The sequence below is a fragment of the Python bivittatus genome, unplaced genomic scaffold (assembly GCF_059951505.1).
Source record: "Python bivittatus isolate LINGU-HERP-01145 unplaced genomic scaffold, Pbiv_v1 ctg000400_np1212, whole genome shotgun sequence".
Classification (NCBI taxonomy): domain Eukaryota; kingdom Metazoa; phylum Chordata; class Lepidosauria; order Squamata; family Pythonidae; genus Python; species Python bivittatus.
The window spans coordinates 68,203-90,543 of NW_028277073.1; the positions used below are offsets into that span (position 1 = coordinate 68,203).

At 39.6% G+C, this 22,341-nt stretch overlaps 1 protein-coding gene across 5 annotated transcripts in view; it reads left to right on the forward strand.

Annotated features, from left to right (window-relative positions):
* The window catches only part of NFKB2 (nuclear factor kappa B subunit 2), a 52,489-nt gene that overhangs the window by 4,922 nt on the left and 25,226 nt on the right, over window positions 1–22,341 (forward strand). For 4 of the 5 annotated variants that reach the window (XM_088144258.1, XM_088144260.1, XM_088144259.1 and 1 more), the window contains 6 exons: window positions 4,467–4,573; window positions 5,821–5,982; window positions 7,480–7,584; window positions 9,173–9,258; window positions 14,053–14,191; window positions 14,283–14,402. In XM_088144258.1, coding sequence (XP_088000384.1) covers window positions 4,467–4,573; window positions 5,821–5,982; window positions 7,480–7,584; window positions 9,173–9,258; window positions 14,053–14,191; window positions 14,283–14,402 — 719 coding nt within the window. The remainder of the gene's footprint in view (window positions 1–4,466; window positions 4,574–5,820; window positions 5,983–7,479; window positions 7,585–9,172; window positions 9,259–14,052; window positions 14,192–14,282; window positions 14,403–22,341) is intronic. The other variant, XM_088144261.1, reaches the window with a different exon arrangement.

The following is a 22,341-nucleotide window of genomic DNA, read 5'->3' on the forward strand; positions in this document are numbered from 1 at the left end:
CTTGCATTTATGACCTCTGCAGGTCTGTAAAGCAAAGGAAAACTGAAGTAAGATCATAAGCATAGTCACAGTTTCATTTAGTGATCACTTCGCTTAATGACTGAGTTGCCACTCCCAATTGTGGTTGCTAAATGAAGACTACCTGTAGTATTATGGAATGTAAAAGTGATACTTACTGAACAGAAAATTACACATTTTTTAATATTTTATTTATTTTTAGATACTTAAGAACAGCACCAAGAAAAAAAAGCAGAACAAAAAGAGAGGGATTTACAAACTAAAAATTAGTTAGGAATTTACAGAATGTTAAGAAAAAAGAAAAACATATTTATTCTATTAGTAACATTAATACAATTTATTAAACAACCATATATCAATTTGGCAGTTTGAATCAAAGATTAATAATAAAAATAATAATTGTATTATATAAATAATAAAATAAACCTCAAATTATTATTGTTAACAAAAGCAACCACAGTAATAACAATCATCAATCAAATAATAAGAATTAACAAGAATTTCTAGCTAATCTGAAACTGCCATTAATTTTATGACCAGTCAGACAGAACTTGGTTTTTTAAAATCTTATTTTAAGAGAAACCTGAATTTTGGATATCACAGAGTTTTATGTCCAGAATTATAATCTGTAAATAGTTTCCAAGGTAAAGTTAGTATCAGATTTATTTTTTAAATATGAAGTTATTTTTGATATTGAGCTTAGTCTGCCATCCTTTAATGAAAAAATTAAGTGTAATTTCCACTGGGAAGCATAAAGTATCTTAGCGGCTGCTAACATATACAAAGCTAACTTAAAAGGCTTAGTGATATTTCATAGAAAAGCAGATGGCAGGAAAGGAAAGTCATTATTTAAAATCTCTTTCATTGTAAGGTGAATCATCTTCCAGAATTGCTGGGCTTTGTGACATTTCTGCTAGATATGTTTCAATCTGATTACTTCATTTCCAGAAATTTTTTGAATGAAAATGTTTGGCAATAAAGTAATATTCTATCAAAAAATAATCTTGTACCAGTTTTCTCTGAGTATAATGTTCATGGTAAATTGAATATTTATCTTCCATTGATGTTCCCATTGTTACATATCAGTTGACCTACAGGTAATCCTCATTTAGCAACTCTCTCAAATAGTGATGGTTTGCAAATACAGTGGTAGTAAACAGTACTACTACACTACACAGTAGTAAAAAAATCAGTTTCTTCCCCATGCGTGCACTTTAAATTTCTGCTCCTGACAACAATGCAAGCCGGAGTGATAGTAACAATGGCATTGCTGCACAAGAGAACTTTATCTTAAATGAGATGGCAGCAACCAGCAATCTTCACAGCTTCTTTCTCTCGCTTTCTCTCAGTTATGTGGTTCACTTAGTGACAATGTTGCTTAGCAACCATGTTGCCGGAACCAATTGCAGTTCCTAAACAAGGACTACCTGTATTCACATTTTGCTTCCATTTAATCATGCAGTCTTTGACTTGTACATTTCTGCTTTCTTAAATTCATGGCCTAATCTGTATGAGTGAGGACTTCTGAGTGAACTCAGAAGGGAGTTGGCAGAAATTAGAAGTACAAGATTGATCTTGGTCGGGTATGAAATGCTAGGAACATAGGTTTTAAAATCCTAATTAAAGGATTATGCTCCCAAATATTAAAGGAAGGAGAAGAAGCAAAGTAAACTTTATTGCATGCTCCTTTTCTTCATACTGTAGATATTGCACGCTAAGACATACTGATTCATTTATTTTTTTTTTGGTTAGGAAGTAGATTAGTTTTCAAATTGGCTTACTAAAGATGTATCTCAGTACAGGTAGTCCTCGCTTACTGACCACTTGTTCAGCGACTGTTCAGAGTTGCAACGGTGCAGTATGAGTGGTACTTATGACTGGTCCTTGAAGTTGCAGCTGTCTCAGCACCCCTTAGTCACGTGATCGCGATTCGGGTGCTTGACAACCGGCTTGCGCTTGTGGTTGCAGTGTCCCGCCCTTGTGTAATTGTCCTTTGTGATCTTCCCTGCTGGCTTCCCACAAGCAAAGTCAATAGGGAAGTCAGCAGGGAAGGTTGCAAGTCGCTCTGGTAAGTCCCCTCAGCCTTCCTGTGCTCATGTCCCTCTGTGCTGTCCACCTTCTGGCCTTCCTGCAGTTGCGCTGCACCATCTATCCCCTGTCCTTCCTGCACTTGTGCCGCACTGTCCACCCCCGGCCTTCCTGCACTTGTGCCATCCACTCCCTCTCAAGGCCTCCCCCAATTCACATGCAGCCTGCTCCAGCCCTCCCAGGGCCTCCTTGGCCTCCTTCACCCCCCCACGGCACCCCTGTACTCCTTACCTGGGACTCCCACTGCTTCCAGCTTAATGACCCATACGTCTTGGGGTTATGATGGCAACCAGGACTGCTGGGATTGTTGTCTCTAAATGATGTAGTCACATGACATTGCGCTTTACAATCGCATTGCTTAGCAACGGCAATCATGATCCCAATTACCATCATAACCTGAGGACTACCTGTATTTGAGATTTTTTTTTCAGAAACATGTAGCAGTAATTTTTTTTTTCTGAGAGACTTCTAATATATATGTGTGTGTATTCTTTTCTTGGCAAGTTGGAAAATAAGCTCAAAATATTCTTTATTTTTCATTACCAAACAAGGAAAAAAAACTTGTATTCTCATTAGCACAAATCAAATATGCAGATATGAAACACAAGGACATATATGGAGCACAACTGATTTTGTGTTGTGGGGCATGACTTCCTTTTGATTGAAAGTATTCTATTAATCTACACCTATGAAAAATAAAATAAAGGAAGACTGCCTCTGTTTTCGCAGGTATTACAAATTAACACAATAAACATAAAAAACTTAAATTAGACAACTTTGAAACCCCTTTAAAATATCTATAAGTGGGTTACTGGCATTACAGTACAGGGCTTTAAGTTAAAATGAGCAAGTGTAATTATATTTCTTTTAATCTATAAATAATGATTGATATGTTTCTATTTCTAATGTTTTTGATGCTTACAATACATATAATGCTGATTTTTTTACAAAAAGTAAGAATTAAACTTTTTTTTCCTCACTGGATTTAATAACTCTTTTCTTTTTTCTAATACTTTATTTGTTCAGTAAACAGGAGATTCTGTTAGGCAAGTCACTTGGATCAGTATCATGGTCCAGAGATAAAGCTGCGTAGGCTGTTTATATGGTTTTGTTTTAGTAGCTTACTGAAAAGGAATTGCCCCAAACATGTTGGGTTCTATATAGTCATTTCTTAATGGCCTTGATATACTCTCTTGGGTCTTTTGCATAGTATATATTCTCAGTGAGTTTTGTATGGTGATTAAAACTAAAAGGGAAGGTGTTTCTCCTTTAAACAGTATAAATCAGGTGATCAATACATATTCCATCTTTAGAAAGACTCTTCATGCATGGTTTCTCTATATCTGAAGAAAAGGAACATTTATGTTCAGTGTTCCAGTTTTGATGGTCTAATGGAGAATTTTGCTATAGTTTCTGGTCCTTTGGGCCATCTGCAGGTGGCTTTTAGCAACCTATTGGTTCTTGCAAATCTTGACATACTCTGTCAAAATTCAAATAGTTTAAGCAAACATCAGAAAATCCACATTTTGTAATGGATATTATGCAAATTGGAAATCTTTGGCATGTTTACTTGTTTGAGGGGGGCAAGAGAAATGTAGGTGCCTGACATTAAAATTTAACATATACATTAACCTGTCTGAACTGGCAGTGACTAATTAGCACAAAGACTCTGGATCATGGTAAATGAAGATGTCAGCTGGTTTGCAGCTGCTATTAAAATATTATTAAGAAGCAAATAAAGCTACTAGTATAGTTTGGTCACTATAACTAAAAAAAAAATAGAGTGGAAAAAGATGCAGAAAATGGCAATCAAAAAGATTAGGAGGCTTGAGTAGCTCCCCTTTGAACAAAGACTACTGTGCTTTGAACCTTTTAACTTAGACTAGAAACATGACAAAGATATATAAAATCCTTCCTAGTGTGGAACATTATCCCTGTCCCAATTTTTGAACCCCTGATCATTCACTGAAATTAAATAAGGGGAGATATAGGATCAATAAAAGTAAGCCCATCATTTGCACAGTCCACAGTTAAATTACGGAATCACCCACATGGTTTTAAAGAGATGGGGCAGTAAAGCTCTCCTGTCGATGCTTTTTAGCTCCCCAGTAACTTTGGTTGGCTACTGTATGACATACATGTTTCCATCAATAATGATAGCCTAGTTTTTACATTTATTTATTTATTTATTTAATTTATATGCCTTATTTGTCTATCTTGGTCTTTCATCTTCAGTGATTTACCTTGTTTTTTAATATGCTCATCTCAGTACTACAATAGCGTCTGGAATTTGAGCAGGTTGCTGCCTATGCAGACATTATGATTGTTATTGTAGTAGAGGGTAATTTGTCTTTTATCAGATTTAATAACCTAGGTGTGCTCCATGTGACTAAGAAAAACATGATGGAGGTCATCAAGGACAAACTGCAGAAGCAGAAGATGCGAAACAGAGTGCAGCCTCTAGCAGGTGACTTTGAACAGAAAAGAAAAGCACGGGGATAATTCTAGGAATTTATAAAACAGATTCTAGATACGGTCTTGGTCTTCTTTCACTTTTATCCTAAGACCCTAGATAGAATGGGTGCTTGTACTGTAGGCAGAAATGAGTAAACTGAGACTATCTGTGCATTTATTACTTACATATTCTTCACTAGTTACCAGTCCCCTTTTGGATCTTGCATGGAATAGAAACACTGATCATAAAACATTTACCTGTCAGGTGTTCTTCACAAGTTCTCATACGCACAAGGGGTTCTATAGTGTGATCTGAAGAAATTGTCTATACTTGTTCAAAGTGAAACTGAGTGTTCCTTGGGTAGAAATGTGCGATATTGATTGCTTTACCGATATGAGTAGTATATACATTTGAGAGAAGGTTATCTAACTTAGGAAGTTCTACTTCCATGTGGGTTTGAAGCCTGGGATACCTGATGGACCCAGTACAGGAAAGGAAAAATGGAAGATTGAAATTAGCTAAGGAATGAATGGAATGGAATGGAATGGAATGGAATGGAATGGAATGGAATGGAATGGAATGGAATGAAGGAAAGCACAGGACTGGAGGTAAAAAGAAAACGGCGTATTAGAGCTCAGCCCCAGCGACAATTTCTAGTGCTCAAGCTAATATTAAAGAGTGGTACTATTGAGCTTTTGTAAAGTGCATTTTTCTTTTCTTTCATGAGTTTGTCCCGTAAACAGGAATAGCAAATAAAACTGTATTTCAGAGCAAAACATTTCTCCTTGGCCTTAGCTCCTCTTCAGTTGGGGATCTTACAGCAACCTTATTTTGCAGGAGGGTTGAAAATGTTCTGGTAAGCTCTGTGAACACTCAAAAAACTGATTTTGAGTTTTTATCAGGAACTGGAATCTACTGTACTTAAAATTGTAGGTTATATTAATTCAGACAGACAGAACTTTATTTCAGTCATTGACCAATAAAAATACATTCTGTCTGTCTGTCTTTAATTCAGACTGAAGTAGTTCACTATCAGCTCTATATTATATGTGGAAGAAGTATGAATATTAGAGTTTGCAAATTGTTGAAAAATGCTCATCAGAGATTGAGAGAGTTGGGAGAATGTAAATATTTCCTTTAGATTAATTTTCAAAATATTAAAATGAACATTTATGTGTGAGTTTGGTATCCAGAGGAAGTTTTGCTTGATACGGGATGCTGGACTGTTTGTCAGATTTATAACTTAGCATCTGTTTTAGCAGAATCTGAACAAGAGTTGATTGAACAAGAGGCAAAGGAGTTGAAGAAGACAATGGATCTCAGCATCGTTCGTTTGCGCTTCAGTGCCTATCTTCGCGATAGTAGTGGAAACTTCACTTTAGCATTAAAGCCAGTTATTTCTGACCCCATTCATGATAGCAGTGAGTCTAACTTTTGATCCATAGCCATGTTTTATATGATTTAGGAGTGTCTACTATAATGTATATCTGGTTTGCAAGGAGGCCTACATTTGAGACTTGGCAGTTATCATAATTTGACAGGATTGTACATGTACATTTGTGAGTACTTTCCAGGATACATGTATTTTACAGCCTTGCTATAATGCTGCTGTAAAATGTTGACAAAAAGCTAGATTTTGGCATATACCAAGTTATGATGATTTTTCTATCTGCCATGAAGGTAAAAATAACATATTTTTGAGAGGAGTTTGCCTGTCTTCTCATATGGCTCTGACCCATTTTTGGTCCCCTGAATATCATAGATACTATGTATTTTCTCCACCACCACCCCCAGCATGGGGAACTCTGGGTTAAATGCAGCCCCATTTTTGTGACCTCTGGAGGCTCCCATTTCATATTTCCAAAATTTGGTGGCAAAATAGTTCGGTGTTTTATATTTTTTGACAGTTTAAGATATAAAATGCATGTTATACCTTCCAGAAGCTATTTTCATAACTCCCAGATTCCTAAAAAATAGAGTGAGAAATTTCAACCTTGCCAAGCATCCAAATCATGATCATGTCACTACGGGGATGGTGTGATGGTCGCGACTGTGAGGAGCAGTTATAACTCCTTGTTCAGCACCGTTGTAACTTCGAATGGTCACTGAACAAGTGGTCACTGAACAAGGATTACCTGTAATTATAATAATTTTTGAAGTGCTGAAAAAGGTTGCCTATCTATGCTTTCAGCTTTCCTGCTGCCCCATGATCCAGGCTGTCTCAATTGCCATGTTGCAGGGGAATGAGAAGGAATAGGATGTCTTCATCAGGAAAAAAGAGGATGCCTTGTAGCTTCCCTCTTTTTTCCCAGTGAAACATCAGGTTTGTAATGTTTCTACCAACTTTGCTGGAAGGTAATTGAAACCCTGCGGCTTCCCTTTTTCCTTTTGTTGAATAAGGTATATGTGCAAGGCAGGTCATCTTGTATCTGTCTGAATGATCACATCTGCAGGTGTGCAGTCTGAGAAGTCCAGGCCTGTAATTAGTATAGAAAACTCAGATAGAAAAGGGTCTTAAGTGGTTCCATCTCTTTTGGGGAGAATTTGTAAGCTGGAGAATAAATGATGCCACAAATGGTAGCTTGTGACCGTAAATCTTTTTCTTTCGGGCCTTAAATGAGAGGTTCCTCTACCATGACCTTCATGTCAGAGATCTGACAGAAAAGTTCAGATTTTTTAATGCTTTATTTTAAAACCCTTGGAATCAGTAGGATATTTTTTGCTTCCTTCTGGATGTTTCCAGAGCTTGCCACAAATTGAAATGTAGCTCTTTCTCCTAATTTTCTATATTCTTCACAGTTTACTACGATAAGCCAAAACTTACAAATCTGAGCTTTACGATGATCTAGTGTGTTTTCATATTTGTACAATTGTTCCAGAAGCAATTTTACACATCCCTGACTTTTTTTTTTCTACAGAGTCTCCTGGAGCTTCCAACCTAAAGATATCTCGGATGGATAAGACTGCAGGCTCAGTGCGAGGTGGAGATGAAGTATATCTGCTGTGTGATAAAGTTCAGAAAGGTAAACACTGTATCTAATCCTGGTTTGCTTGCTTGCTTATTTATTTATTTATGCATTCTTCTTTCACTTCTATATGCATTGAGGTAAGGTTTTGCATATGATGCAGGTTAATTTTGTTATAGTTTTAATAAGTGTTACCCTGCCACTAAATGTTCTGTAGGTATCTGAAGAGAAAGTACAGATATTTTAGTAGGTATAATAAATTCAGTGCTTCATGTTATCTTTGTGGCAATCTTCATTTCATTTTTTTGAACAATATGAAGGAAACATATGTTTTAAGAATGTTAATAATCCTTGTTAATACTCACTTTCATGCTTATTTCAGCAACATTCATGCCTCCAATAGTTAATCTAAACAAGCAAATACAAAAATGTTATTTTTTAGAAACATATGCATTTGACTGTCCTTGTCCTTGAGAAAGAAATCCATTTCCAAAATGTATCAGGCTGCAATAAAATAATTTTTAGTAGAATTTGGGATAGCACCCTCCTCTTTCCAGATTTTAAGACTGCATGTTTTTGACTTTAGTTTCATAACATATTATATTGGTCTGGAATAGTAATTAGCATCAACCAATTTTCTACTTTTTATTGATAAGCATAATCCCAAATGGAGTGTATAATATAATAAAATAAAATAAATGAGAAAAGCAGATTAAAGTCTACAACTACAATAGAATAAAACAATTGTTAAATATATAAAACCAAATATAGTTATAAAAACTACAACATAATAAAGTAATTAAGCCTAGGCAACAAGACCAGCAAGAGAGATGGTAGTACAGATTCAATGAAAAGCACATGCAAGCAAATAAGTGTTTAGAGCAAACACAAGGCCTGGTGCCAGCAGCTAGTGATAAGAAAATATCTTATTTTACCTCTACCATGCATGTTCTCCTTCAGATTGCTGCATAAACAATTCTTGACCAATGTGGTACTTCTGAGTGGACACCCTTGTCAGATTTTAATCTGTGGTTTTAAGGTATGGAGGGCTTTTTAGATTAACACAAAACATTGTAGTTACTCAGTAATAGATTTGCTGCCAGTGCTGTTTCTTTAGAACCTAATGTAATTTTTTTTTTTATTACCAAGGGACTCAACATGAACTGTAGTTTCTGAGCAATTTCAAATGCTACCCCATGTAAAACACATTGTGGTAATTCAGTTTGGATATTACCAGTTCAAGCATTATTTTGGCAAACTGTTCCTTGTTAGGGACAACCATTGTTACCAAATGAGTTGGTGCAGGGAAAAAACAGTTCTTGCTATGCAAGACACTTGCACCAGTATGGAAAACAGTAGTTCAAGAAGTCCATCAAACTGCATGTTTGCTCCATCAGAGGAGGAGGTACAACCTCATCCAGTGCAGTCAATGTCCTTAATTCCTGTACAAGATAATGGCATAAGTGCACTGCTTTTGACTTATCAGATTTGGTTCATTTTTTTGCCCTCATCTAGTCCACCACTATATTTTTCTTAACTTAAGAGAAAAAGTCTGTCTTGATTTAGAATGTAGTGAATGGGACAAAAGTAGGGTTGCAACAAGTATTAATAGTCTGATGTTACCATTTTTTACCTCCTCTGCTAGATGATATCGAGGTGCGTTTTTATGAAGATGATGAGAATGGTTGGCAGGCCTTTGGAGATTTCTCCCCCACAGATGTGCACAAACAGGTATTGATTGATTCAGTCATGAGAGCCAGTTTGAGTGGCTGACTAAAGACTTATCAAAGATCTGTAGTTTTGAGTCTGTAGAGTGACTTTTTGTATTGCAGTAGGTCAAATACATTTTATTTTATTACACTCTAATTCAATATTCTGAATTTCTGGATGGATTACAAAATTACTAAACACATTAAAATTACTAAAATACTAAACTCAGAAAAATAGTAGATCATTGAGAAAAACAAAATGCAATTTTTAAATAGTGTACGAGCAAATAAAATCCACTGTCATACGGAACTTGGAAGTAAGTTGACTACAGAACTGTAGAATACCTTGTAGAAGTGAAATATTGAAACCTTTCTTGGTGGAAGAATGGTGAAGGGACATCAGAGTGGGCACTAGTTATACTAGTGGGGAATGTGTTCAATAAAGAGGGCCCAGAATTGAGATGACTTTCTCCTTTGCAGCTAACCACTTAATTTAATTTGATGGGATAATTTGAGGTGGGAGGCTTCTGAAGATAAAGGGTACATATAGGAGGTAACATTCCTTAATATGCTATGGGGTGCTGTGTCCCCAAATTGTTTATGACTTTAGAAAGCAGTAATAAAATATTGAAATGGTCTCAAAAATAACTAATAGCCAGTGCAGCTGATGAAACAGTGGTGTGACTTAATTATATTGTCTAGTCCCAGATAGTAATCCTGCAGCTCTATTGTGGATTACGTGGTCATGAACTATCTTCAATGTATGCATTGCATTGCAGTAATTCAACCACGAAATTACTATTTGGCCTAGAAAGGGTTGCCTAGGCCAAATATACTATCCACAACCCTTGCCTAGAAAGGGTTGTGGATAGTATATTATTCTAAAATGATAAAAGGCACTGTTAGAGTCCTGTGACAGTGACTGATAAAAGAGATCACTAAAAACTGGTGCCTGAACTTTCCTGGAGGCAGCAGCACCCTCCAGAACAGATTGAGCAGCACTCCCCCGGATAGAGAGGCCCCCCACTAACAGTACACTCCTCTTGTTTGGATTGAACTTCCATTTATTAGCCTTCCACTGAGCATAGTAATTAACTGGGTGAGGGCTAATATAATTGGGAGATTATAGCTCAGCCTAAAGCCTTATGTTATTTATATAGGTCATTAAATAATATTGGGGGTGGGGTGTAAAATTGAATCTGAGGAAACAATAGGCAGTAATTACAACTTCCATGAAATTATAAATTCCCAGCCCTGACCTCTGGAAATGGTCAGTCAGATAGAAATAGAATAATTGTAAAGCAGTGTTTTCCATACTTAATTCTGATAGTTCTTCCAGAAGGATGTCATGATCAGTGATACTAAAAGCTGCTGAAAACTCCAGGAGAATCAGCAAAATTTAACCTCCTTATTTCTCTAGGCAAAGATAATCCCATAAGGTATAAAATTAGTTTAGAGAAGCAGTTTCTTCTAAACTGAAGTTGGTAGGCAACCACTTTCTTGAGAACCTTACCCAAAATGGGAATGTGAGCAACAGGCCTGTACTTTTTCACTATTTCTGGACTTAACACATTTTTTAAAGATTCCTGCTTCTTCAAAAAAGGTTTTTACCGCTCCCTCTCTCAAGAAGGAATTAAAAAGGTCTTGATTGGTGTGGTCCTAATCAGCCATTCTGTTAGTTGATGAGCAAGGATCAAGAGGTGGACACTGAGCCTGCCTTGCATGAATAAGTGCTTCCATAGGTACGGAGAGGCTAAGTAGCAGCCAGGTGCTGCTAATCAAATGCCCTTGATCAATTGATCATCAGCAAGTGTGACTACCTCTATAACAGCTGAAGTTTTAGGAGTTTGCTGGTCTCGAGCATTGAGGTGTGTGTTAACACAATGCCAAAGAGTAAAGACATCAGCAGTGATCTTAGAGAAGCAGTTGTTGCTGCCCATCAATCTGAAAAGGGTTATAAGGCCATTTCCAAACAATTTAAAGTCCCTCATTCTACAGTGAGGAAGATTATTCACAAGTGGAAAACATTCAAGACAGTTGCCAATCTTCCCAGGAGTGGACGTCCCAGCAAATTCACCTCAAAGTCTGACACTGCAATGCTCAGAGAAATTGCAAAAAATCCAAGAGTTACATCTCAGACTCTACAGGCCTCAGCATGTTAAATGTTAAAGTTCATGATAGTACAATTAGAAAAAGACTGAACAAGGATGGTTGGTTTGGAAGGGTTGCCAGGAGAAAGCCTCTTCTCTCTAAAAAGAACATGGCAGCACGCTTCAGTTTGCAAAGTTGCATCTGAACAAATCACAAGACTTCTGGAACACTGTCCTTTGGACAGACGAAACCAAAGTGGAGATGTTTGGCCATAATGCACAGCGCCATATTTGGCAAAAGCCAAACACAGCATATCAGCACAAACATCTCATACCAACCATCAAGCACAGTGGTGGAGGGATAATGATTTGGGCTTGTTTTGCAGCCACAGGACCTGGGCACCTTGGAGTCATTGAGTCGACCATGAACTCCTCTGTATACCAAAGTATTCTAGACTCAAATGTGAGGCCATCTGTCTGACAGCTAAAGCTTGGCTGACATTGGGTCACGCGACAGGACAATGATCCCAAGCCCACCAGCAAATCTACAACAGAATGGCTGAAAAAGAAAAGAATCAAGGTGTTGCAATGGCCCAGTCAAAGTCCAGACCTCGACCCGATTGAAATGCTGTGGCAGGACTTCAAGAGAGCTGTGCATAAACAAATGCCCACAAACCTCAATGAACTGAAGCAATGTTGTAAAGAAGAGTGGGCCAAAATTCGTCCACAACAATGTGAGAGACTGATAAAGTCATACAGAAAATGATTACTTCAAGTTATTGCTGCTAAAGGTGGTTCTACAAGCTATTGAATCATAAGGTGCACTTAGTTTTTCACACATGGCTTCTCCATTTTGGCTTTCTTTTTGTAAAATAAATGATGACATGGTGTAACATGTTATTGTTCATCTGAGGTTGTATTTACCTGCTTTTGAGAACTGCTAAGGACCAGATGATTTTTATTATGTCCTGATATGTAAAACCATAGAACTCAAAGAGGGTGTACTTTCTTTTTCACATGACTGTACATGGAAAATCCATATACGTGTGTGTTACATGAATATATTTATTAGATTGAGAATCTCCAGGATTTGTTTAAGTTGGGTTTTACAGTCCTGGTTAATAAGTTCAACTGATCATTGCATAGGAATTTTGTCTGTGTTTCTAATGATTATTCTGTCTATTCATTCTTTTGAGGAATCTTCTAAAATTCAGGGTGACCTTCCTTTTGGATAGATAGGGTGCCATATGGAGATTATCCAGTAAAACTGTTCAGAAGATAAACTCTGAGCCAAACTTGTTTAGGCCTTGCAATATGTTTATTAGCTGCAAATGACCCAGGTGGAAGCACCTTTTCTTTTGTGTATCTCCATTCTATTAGTATGTTCCTTCATTTTCAGAAGCAAGAATGGTGCAGATATATTGCTCTGTGGATATAGCACCAATATAGTTGATTTTCCTATTCAGGAAGTTCTCAAGGATTATTTAGCTATTTGTTTGTTTGGTTTATAAATTTATATGACATCCACTCCAGTAGCTCTAGACAGCTTACAAAAATTCAGAAACCTTTAATACCCCTTACTTTGAAAACCTTTTCTACACATTGAGAATTTCTTTGCACTTTATCCGTTTTTGGATTCAATATCTTAAGTATTAGATTGTTTAAAATACTGTCCTATTAGTCACCTGCAGTATTTTGATAAAATACTTGACCTTTGTAGATAAGTGTATAGATTTTAAAAAATGAGTACAGGTAGTCCTCACTTACTGACCATTTCTTCAACGACCATTCAAAGTTACAATGGTGCTGGAAAAAAAAACTTTTACTGCCCATTTACGACATGATTGCTGTTATAGTCAGTACACGTTGTCCTGTGCCTGTTTTTTTTTTTCTTTTTCCCCCCTTTGCAGAACAGAGAGATTGGAGAGAAAGGGATTGCAAGAGAGTAAGCTGTTTGCTCTTATACATATTGAAAACAGTGCAGTCGCACTGGCAGCCCAAGGCTGGGAGCTGTGGGCATGCTACAGAAACAGCTTACAGCAGCTCTCTTGAAATCCTTTTCTCTCCAAGGTCTCTGGTGTGTGTGTGGGGGAGGAGTAAAAAAGCAAGTAGGCAATCTTTCCTTTTCCTGACCCTCCCCCCCACACAGAGCAGAGAGATTGGAGAGGAAGAGATTTCAAGAGAGTAAGCTGTTTGCTCTTCTACATATTGAAAGCAATGTGATTGCACCAGTGGCAGAAAAGGGTCAGGCAAAGTAGAGATTGCCTGCTTGCTTCCCCTCCCCCCCTTGCAGACCGGAGAGCTTGGTGACAAAAGGATTTCAAGAGAGTAAGCTGTTTGCAGAGTACACCTGTGGTTCCTGGCCCCGGGCTGTGGCATGATTACATTGCTTTCTATGTGTACAAGACAGTAAGGCATAGGAGCATTCCAAAGGGTGGAGGAGTGGTTAGGAGGTAAACAAAAGCCAAAGCCGTGAAACTGAGTAGTCTTGTCTCTTTCCAGCAGATAGCAGTCTCGGTCATGTGATTTCCCATTTAGTGACCCCTTTACTTAGAGGCAGAGTTGCTGGTTCCAGTTAGGATCATTAAACAAGGACTATCTGTAAACTGATCTTTCTGTTCTTATTACCGCACATAGAGAAAAGGGTGAACAGTTTAAGAGATTATACAGCTGCAGGGTATGTGACTCATCTGCTTACACTCCACCCATGTCTTGTGTTCTTGCAGTATGCCATTGTGTTCCGTACTCCGCCTTATCACAAGACAAAGATAGATCGTCCAGTCACTGTGTTCCTTCAGTTGAAGCGCAAGCGAGGGGGTGACGTGAGTGACTCCAAGCAGTTTACATACTACCCAGTGGTAGAAGGTACAAGGCACTCCAGGTGATGTGCTACTTCTGATGTTTAACAGTATGGTGGGGCGCATCACTGATTATTCTTCTATATTCTTGGCTGCAGATAAGGAAGAAGTAGAAAGGAAGCGTAAGAAGACCTTACCTCAGTTCCCCCAGCACTTTGGTGGCGGTGCACCTATGGGAGGCGCTGGTGGTGGAGCTGGTGGATTTGGTCCTGGTGGAGGTAAATGTTAATACTTGATAGGACTTTGTATGTTTTAACTCTAGTTTTTAGATAATCTGTTGCTATTTAATTTGAAATCAAAGGCTTTTTTATTGTAGGCGTGCGAAACAGTTCAAGTGACGTTCAGACTGTTTTAGTTGAAACATCTTTTTAACCTTGAACCTTCACAAAAGTGTTCTCATGCTGCTCTGCTTTTCTGGTCTGCTCCAAACTTGTGGTGAGGTTGGAGCAACCTTGAAATGTCCCATTCAATGAACTTGAAATTTTTTGTACATCTCTACTATTTATTGTTAAGCTGCCTCATTGCTTCTATTACAATGCTCAGTATTTTCTTTAAAAATACAAAATACAAATACTAGCTGTTTAATTTTGGTTATTGGGTTGGGAAAGTGATTTTTGTGACAGCTTCTCATGTCATCCACCCCCTTTTCAATAGTTTGCTAGTAAGAATGTCATGAGATGTCAGATATTTTGCTGAAATCAAGTTGTTCATTTATTTATAAACTAACATGCATTTCTATGCCATTCTATTGCCAATGGCTCAGAGTGAATATTATGTCTCATATTTACACCACTTTCACAGTCTATTAGGACAATTATCTGATCAAAAGTGAAATAAGGTAATTTCTTGAGAAAGCTGTACTTATTTTTGGTAATTATTAAATTGCTTTCAGAGTGCTTACAGATCAATGATTCGCTCTAGAATATTCTCAGGTAATATGAGAATAATGGATGTATACCCCTTTTTAAAGGTTGGGGTAATATTTCCACTTCCTCATGTTGTCTGGTGCTTCTCCAAATCTCCAAGATTATCTATTCTACCCTATTTTATGTCTTCTACCAATTTGATAAGCATTCCCTCCACTTCATCCAAGTTATTAAATAAAAATTTTGAGGAGTACATTGCATCACAATTAGTACTTCACTCTTGGTATACTGAAGAAATGTTTATGAGCACTTGTTGAGTATGATTTATATCTATATATCTATATCTGTGGAGTCCTTGGTGCTCTCTGAGCTTGGTTGTTTGCTTGCAGACGTTTTATTACCTGACTAGGTAACATCATCAGTGCTAGCAAGTGTGGGGTTTGCTCCCTGTTCATATACAGTAGCTTGCCCTGCCAGTGTTGGTGGGAATGTGGTTTTCTCCTTTGTAGTTCCTTGATTAGGGTATTGTTTTCTCCTTAATTATTTGTGTGATGTTGGTTGCTGGAGAGAATGCGTTCTGGTTTTTTTGTTTCCTTCTTAGCTTTTTTATTGTCTCTTTTGAATGGTGTATAAATGTGATCTGTATATCCATATCCATATATCTATATCTATCCATTTAATCATTATACCATCAGTTCAGTTGTAACTGGCCTGCTAATGATAATGTCACAAGTTATTTTGCCAGATGCTTTCCTGAAATAAAAATGGATTACATGCCTGAGCCAGAGCCCATTCAGAATCTTCTGAAGTTTGCAGTGGTGGGAGCACCACTTTTCCATGTGTAACTAGTGGTTGTTCCCTTCAGTTTGTTTTCAATCACTGCAGTGATAGCACATTTATTTCCATCATTGATCATTCTAATTTGCTTTTTTCATCAAAGATGGTCCTTGAGTTATGTTCATTCATTCAGTGACTATTCAAAGTTACGACGTCACTGAATGAATGATAGTTACAACCAGTCCTCAAAGTTCCAGCCATTGGAATGCTCCCACGGTCACATGATCAAAGTTTGGGGGCTTGGCAACTGGCCTGCATTTATGATCGTCACTGTGTCCCACTGTCATGTTCTTCTACCCTGCGTGAACTGCTTCTGCTTCAACTCCTCCCACCTGCCTGTCTCCTCCCCATCTCTGCCCCTTTGGCCACATTGCACTCCTCTTCCCTCAGCTGACTTTCGCTGTTTTATTCCTCCTGCTGCTGGCCCAGGATCCAGGTGCTGGGTAAGGGTGCAGCCCTGGTTTGCATGTAGCCAAGTCTCGTCTGCCGAAGGCCCAGGAGGGGAAGAGGCAGTGGGATGGAGCTGGTAGAGGAGGCAGGGCAGTGGTATGGGCAGAGGAGCCCTGTCTTCCATTGCAAGTGCAAAGAGTGATAGCATGTAGGATGTGGAGAGTGCAGTGGGAGTAGCCAGTGAGTTGCGGCACGTTCTATTGCCGGGCAAGGCAGGAAAGGCAGCAGTGGCTCCCTGGGCAAAGATGGCAGCTGTGTGGGAGGCACTGTTCTGGTTGGTGGCAGAACTGGAGAAAGCAGAGGGATGAGGGCTTCCTTGGAGGCACAGTGTGTGCTCTGCAGCTTGCATTGGAAGCTGCTGTCCCTTCATGAAGCCTTGCAGGAGGAAGGCTGGGCTGAGAGAGCAAAGAGCCTGTGAGTAGGCTGTCAGTGCTAGGCTCGCCTCCACCCCTGCTGAAGATGGCAGACTGGTTCTCCAGGAGCACTTCCAGTGTAAGCTGCAGACTTCCCCCCTCAAATATACACAAAACTCTTTTGGTCTTGGGGAAGGCCATGAATTAGACTCTTGTAACCACTTCCAGATGGTTACTGAACAGGCTCGTTGCCAATTTTTGTCCTTTTGTGAGTCACTCTTTGGGCACAGGCTCTTGGAATAGCAGACTCTGACACTACTTTGTCTATATCCAGAGTTCCTACATGTTTGAGAAATTGATGTTCAAGAATCAAGTCTCCCAGTGGGAATCCTGAAAGCTCCACCACATTGCCACAAGTACCAGGAAAGTCACGAAAAGATTTTTAAAAAACTGTCATAATCAGAGCAAAAAAGTCAAAGAAAAGTTTCTGGCCTCTCTAGTTGTGGGCCCTTCACAGCATCAGGTTTTGCCATGCCTGTTGCCACTAATGTGATTGGCTTAGCCAGTGAGTTTCAATGAGTAAGAGTAGAACTTGGGTCTCTGCAGTCCTACTCCAATATTTTGGATGGGGTAGCACTGCCCGAGACAGACCCAGTGCGTAATCTGGGGGTCCTCCTAGACTCACAGCTCCTGCTTGAAGAGCAGATGGCAGCCATGGCAAGGAGGGCCTTTGCACAACTTCAGGTTGTGCATCAATTACACCCTTTCCTGGATCGGGATGCCCTTCGAACAGTCACTCACGCCCTTGTTATCTCCCAGATAGACTACTGCAATGCACTCTACATGGGGCTACCCTTGAAGAGTATCCGGAAGCTACAGGTGGTCCAGAATGCAGCCATGCAGGCTATTTTTGGAGCCCCAAGGAGGGCCCATGTAACACCGCTGCTCCGCAAGCTGCATTGGGTAACAGTTTGTTTCCGGGTCCAATTCAAGGTATTGATTGTCACCTTTAAAGCCCTACATAGCATGGGACCAGGTTACCTAAGGGACTGCCTCTCCCCCATAACTTCAATCTGTTCCACCTGATGACACAGAGAGGGCATGCTTCAGACCCCCTCAGTAAAAGAACTCCGATTAGCGGGGTCCAGAAGGCGGGCCTTCTCTGCAGTAGCCCCCGCTCTTTGGAACATTCTGCCCCCAGAAGTGTGATTGGCCCCCTCACTCCTGGCCTTCTGAAAGGCTTTGAAGACTTGGTTCTGTCACTTGGCCTAGGGTTGGGAGGGTGTTACACACGCTGCTCCCAGGTTCAGCTTATGGTCACTAACTCACACACTCGCAGCCTGTTGAGGCATGCGGATCTTGTCAGCCCCCCTTGCTCTCTACCTGGGTTTTCCAGATAGGTGCGGCTGGAGCAGACAGACACACAGCCCTGGTCAACAGCCAGAAAATAATTAGGGATGCACCTCAAATCACTTCCAACCGAACACTGAGGCACAAGAGGTTCTTTGTAATACACGGAGACCCAGTGAATTTAAAGTAACAGCAAAACTTTACTGGTTGCAAGGTACATTTGCCCTTTCTCATACACACACACGCACGCTCATCCACACTTACCCACGTCCTTCCCAACTAGGCTGCCAGGCACTAGCTAGAGGGACAGAAGCCGCCAAGTCTGGATCCAAAGATGACTCAGATGACTCAGACGACTCCCGAGTGGGTGGGCTTTGGGACCCCTTTTATCCCCAAAAGTCCTTGCTGGGTTGATTTACAAGTGGGCCAAGTCTGGATCCAAAGATGACTCAGATGACTCAGATGACTCCCGAGTGGATGGGCTTTGGGACCTCTTTTATCCCCAAAAGTCCTTGCTGGGTTGATTTACAAGTGGATGGGATTGGGGTGAGGGTTTCCATGTGCTCAGGCCCAACTTCCTTTTTCTGGTTCAGGTCCTTTGTTTTTTCCTTAACAACTTGCTTCCTTCTTATCTACCTCCTTGAAGGGATCTCATAGATAAGTTTCCTGGCTTTTGTCCTCTTTTCTTGCATGCCTGCTTCATCTTTAGGTTATGGCAGCTTCAGCCTAGTCTCACAAGGGAATACTTCAAGCATGGGGATGGCTAGCCCCATAGAGGCCTGCTGTCTTCAACCCCAGATTCTTCATCTTCTTGGACTCTCCTTTTCCTTTTTTAGTAATGTTTTTAAAATTTTGATGTTTTATGTATTTATATATATTTATGATTTTAATGTTTTGTGTGAGTCGCCCAGAGTCCCCTGCTGGGGGGAGATGGGCAGGGGAGAAATTTAATAAATAAATAAAATAAATATATTTTAACCTCTACGCCACACTGGATAAATAGAACGGAAAGTTGGGCAGGTCTCATTTGAAAGTTATATTCTTCAGGAGCACTCTTTCTCCGTATTGAAAACCACTGTGGCATATTGATTAAAGTATTGGAGTAGGACTGGGGAGACTCAAGTTCTACTCCACTCTTGTCCATGGACTATCACTGGTTGACTTTGGGTTAGTCGTTCTCTCTCAACCCAACCTAGGAGGAAGGAGAGGTATGTACAATTTGTTGTGCTCCAGAACAAAAGTTGGAATATAAATCTGACAAATAACTAAAGCCAATTATCAAGCACATATGATAATATATTTTAATGGGAGAAAATATCCTTATTTTTATGATACCTGCCAATTGAAAAATGTCAGATTGTCCAGGTTTTCCAGACAGAAACAGCATAATTTGTTAAACAGGAGGTGAATATAGCTCATCATGCAGCTGATTTAGTAGCTATGGTCATGATGATCTCACATACTTTCTTCTGCCTTGTGTGACTTAGGATGGACACCAAGGTTAGGACCGAGGATCTATCTTTCTTTGAAGATGGCTTATTCAGTATTGAGAGTACCCTAAATAGAGTGCAGGTATAGCATGCAAATGCAGTCTGCAACAACTTTATTTTTCTCCTTTCTGATTAATTCCTACCTTGATCAAAGGCTAGCTGCCTTTCAGAAGGAGCCTTATCCTGTTTTCATAGGATCTTGATGGATATTGTCTTCCTGTTCTGTGTGACATAGCCGTAGATGCCATGTTCAAGTTACAAAGGCATTTTCCCATATCTTCCATTCAGAAATCAGTTGATTTGTTTTCAGAGTATGTGTGCCTCTAAAGGTATTTTTAAATTTTTATTGATGAAATATAACAACTGCAAACAAACAATATAGTACATCAGTTATTCTACAGGAAAAAACTACATGCATTACAATGATTAAACTAAGCTAAACATAAAAGAAGAAAAAGAAACTAATTAAGAAAAAGTAAGACTAATGTAGTATCAGTTTAAAATTAATTCTATCCTTAATCATTAAATCTAAACTATGTAGAAGGATATTACTTCATCTTCTCATTTTTAGAATGTAAAGACATTTCAAAAAATGATAATAAAAAATATAGCTTGAATCTATTCCTTAACATCAAGATGATAAGCTTCTTTCCATTTACATAAAATTAATCTCTTTGCCAAGCCAGACTCAATAAAACCAACGCCCTTTGTAAAATAACAAATTCCATATTTTGGGACTGTAATTTAACAGTACATTTACATATTTTTTATCTTTTCCCAGAATTGTGTTAACATATACTACAACTTGAAACCAAAATAGAACTATGGCTGAACAAAAGCAAATCACATGAATTAAAGAGACCTCAATTTTCTTACAATGCCAGTGCAAAAAATCTAAACTCCAACCCTTTTAAAACAGTCTTTAGAGAGTCCAATACAGACAAAATATTTTCTGATGAATTGACTTTATTCGTAAATCATAAGTATATTTTATATTACTTAAACTTGGACTCATTGATTTTCCAAGATATTCCAATTCCTCATTCCATATTTCTGTGAATGGCAACCTTCATCCTGTTTTTAATTCCATGTAAAATTGAATTGTTGTTTTCACTTCAAATTCAGAGTCTCATAGGAATCTTAAGGTTCCAGGTAGCTCTGGAGCTGCTAGGGATTTGGACTTTATTGTTTTGTTAGTACAGTATATTCTTTAATTACAGTATAAATATTGCCAAGTAGATGCTATGAGTAAGTCATAGTTAGAACATATGTCCTGGTCTTTAAAACAACCATTATAAATCAACTGTTTTGGCTCAGGATTTCTAATACAACAGCTTCCCTGCTATCTTTGAATTTGGATTATTCCACAGCATCAGTTACTGAATTATGCTAGGAAGCTATTTGAGCCCAGCTCTCTATTTTAAACCAATACTGTTCTCTGCTCTGTCCTTGGAAGAGCAGTCCTTTCTTAGTCGTCATAGGAACACCGATCCCTCCTTCAGGTAATAGAGCTGCGATTAAGGCCTACCTTACGGCAGTAAGAGTGGTGAAACGTCTACATTTCTCTGCTTTTATTGCATCTGCAGAATGCTGCCCAGTGGGCTTGTTTAAGATCACCCAATCTCTTTTGGGAAAGGGGGACCCAGTGGCCCATTTACAGGGGCGTGCAGAGGAGCTTCTGGGCATCTGGAGGATAAAATTGCTCACATCCAGTCCCAGTTGGATACCAAGCATGCAGCATGGTCTGTAGAGATGCCCAGGGTACGGACTTGCCCTGTTATCTAGGAACAGTTTGATCCTGTTGAACCCGAGGAAGTGGACAGGGTCCTCCAAATGGTCAATGCCACCACTTGCCATCTAGATCCATGTCCTTCCTGGCTGGTTAAGGCTACTCGGGAGGTGACGTGGGTGGGTCCGGGCAATAGTGAATTCATCCTTGCAGGAGGGAGTGTTTCCAGTGGCCTTGAGGGCCTTGAGGAGGTGCTGGTGCTTCCCTCCTCAAGAAGCCATCACTGGACCCCACCATACAGGACAATTTTTGCCCAGTCTCCCACCTCCCCTTTTTAAGGAAGATGGTGGCGTTGCAACTCCAGAGTATCCTGGAGGAAACAGATTATCTGGATCCCTCCTAGTCAGGTTTCAGGCCTGGATTTGGGATGGAACTGCCATTGATCGCACTCATGGATGATCTCTGGAGGGAGTGGGATGGAGGGAGTGCAACCATCCTTCCTCTTCCTGACCTCTCAGCGGCTTTCGTCCTTTTGGGTCAACTTAGGGAGTTGGAGGGGATGGTATATTTCTGAACTGGTTCTCTTCCTTCCTCCAAGGTTGATCACAACCGGTGTTGATTGGGAGCGAGAGTTCCAGCCCACAGCCCCTTCATTGTGGCGTGCCACAGGGCTTGTTACTCTCTCTGCTCTTAGCATCTACATGAAACCGCTGGGTGAGATCATCTGTCACCGTGGGCTGAGGTATCATCAATATGCAGATGATACCCAGTTATACATCTCTATCCTGGGTGACTTGAGTGATGCCGTGACCACCCTTTTGTGGTGCCTGGAGGCTGTGGGGGCTTGGATGGGGAACAACAGGCTTCACCTGAACCCTGGTAAGATGGAGTGGCTGTGGATTGGAGGCCCCTCTGTATCTGAGAACTTACCATCTTTGGTTTTGGATGGGGTCGCGCTGCCCCAAACAGACCCAGTGCATAATCTGGGGGTCCTCCTGGACTCGCGACTACTGCTCAAAGAGCAGGTGGCAGTCATGGCCAGAAGGGCCTTTGCCCACCTTTGCACCCCCTTCTTGGAACTG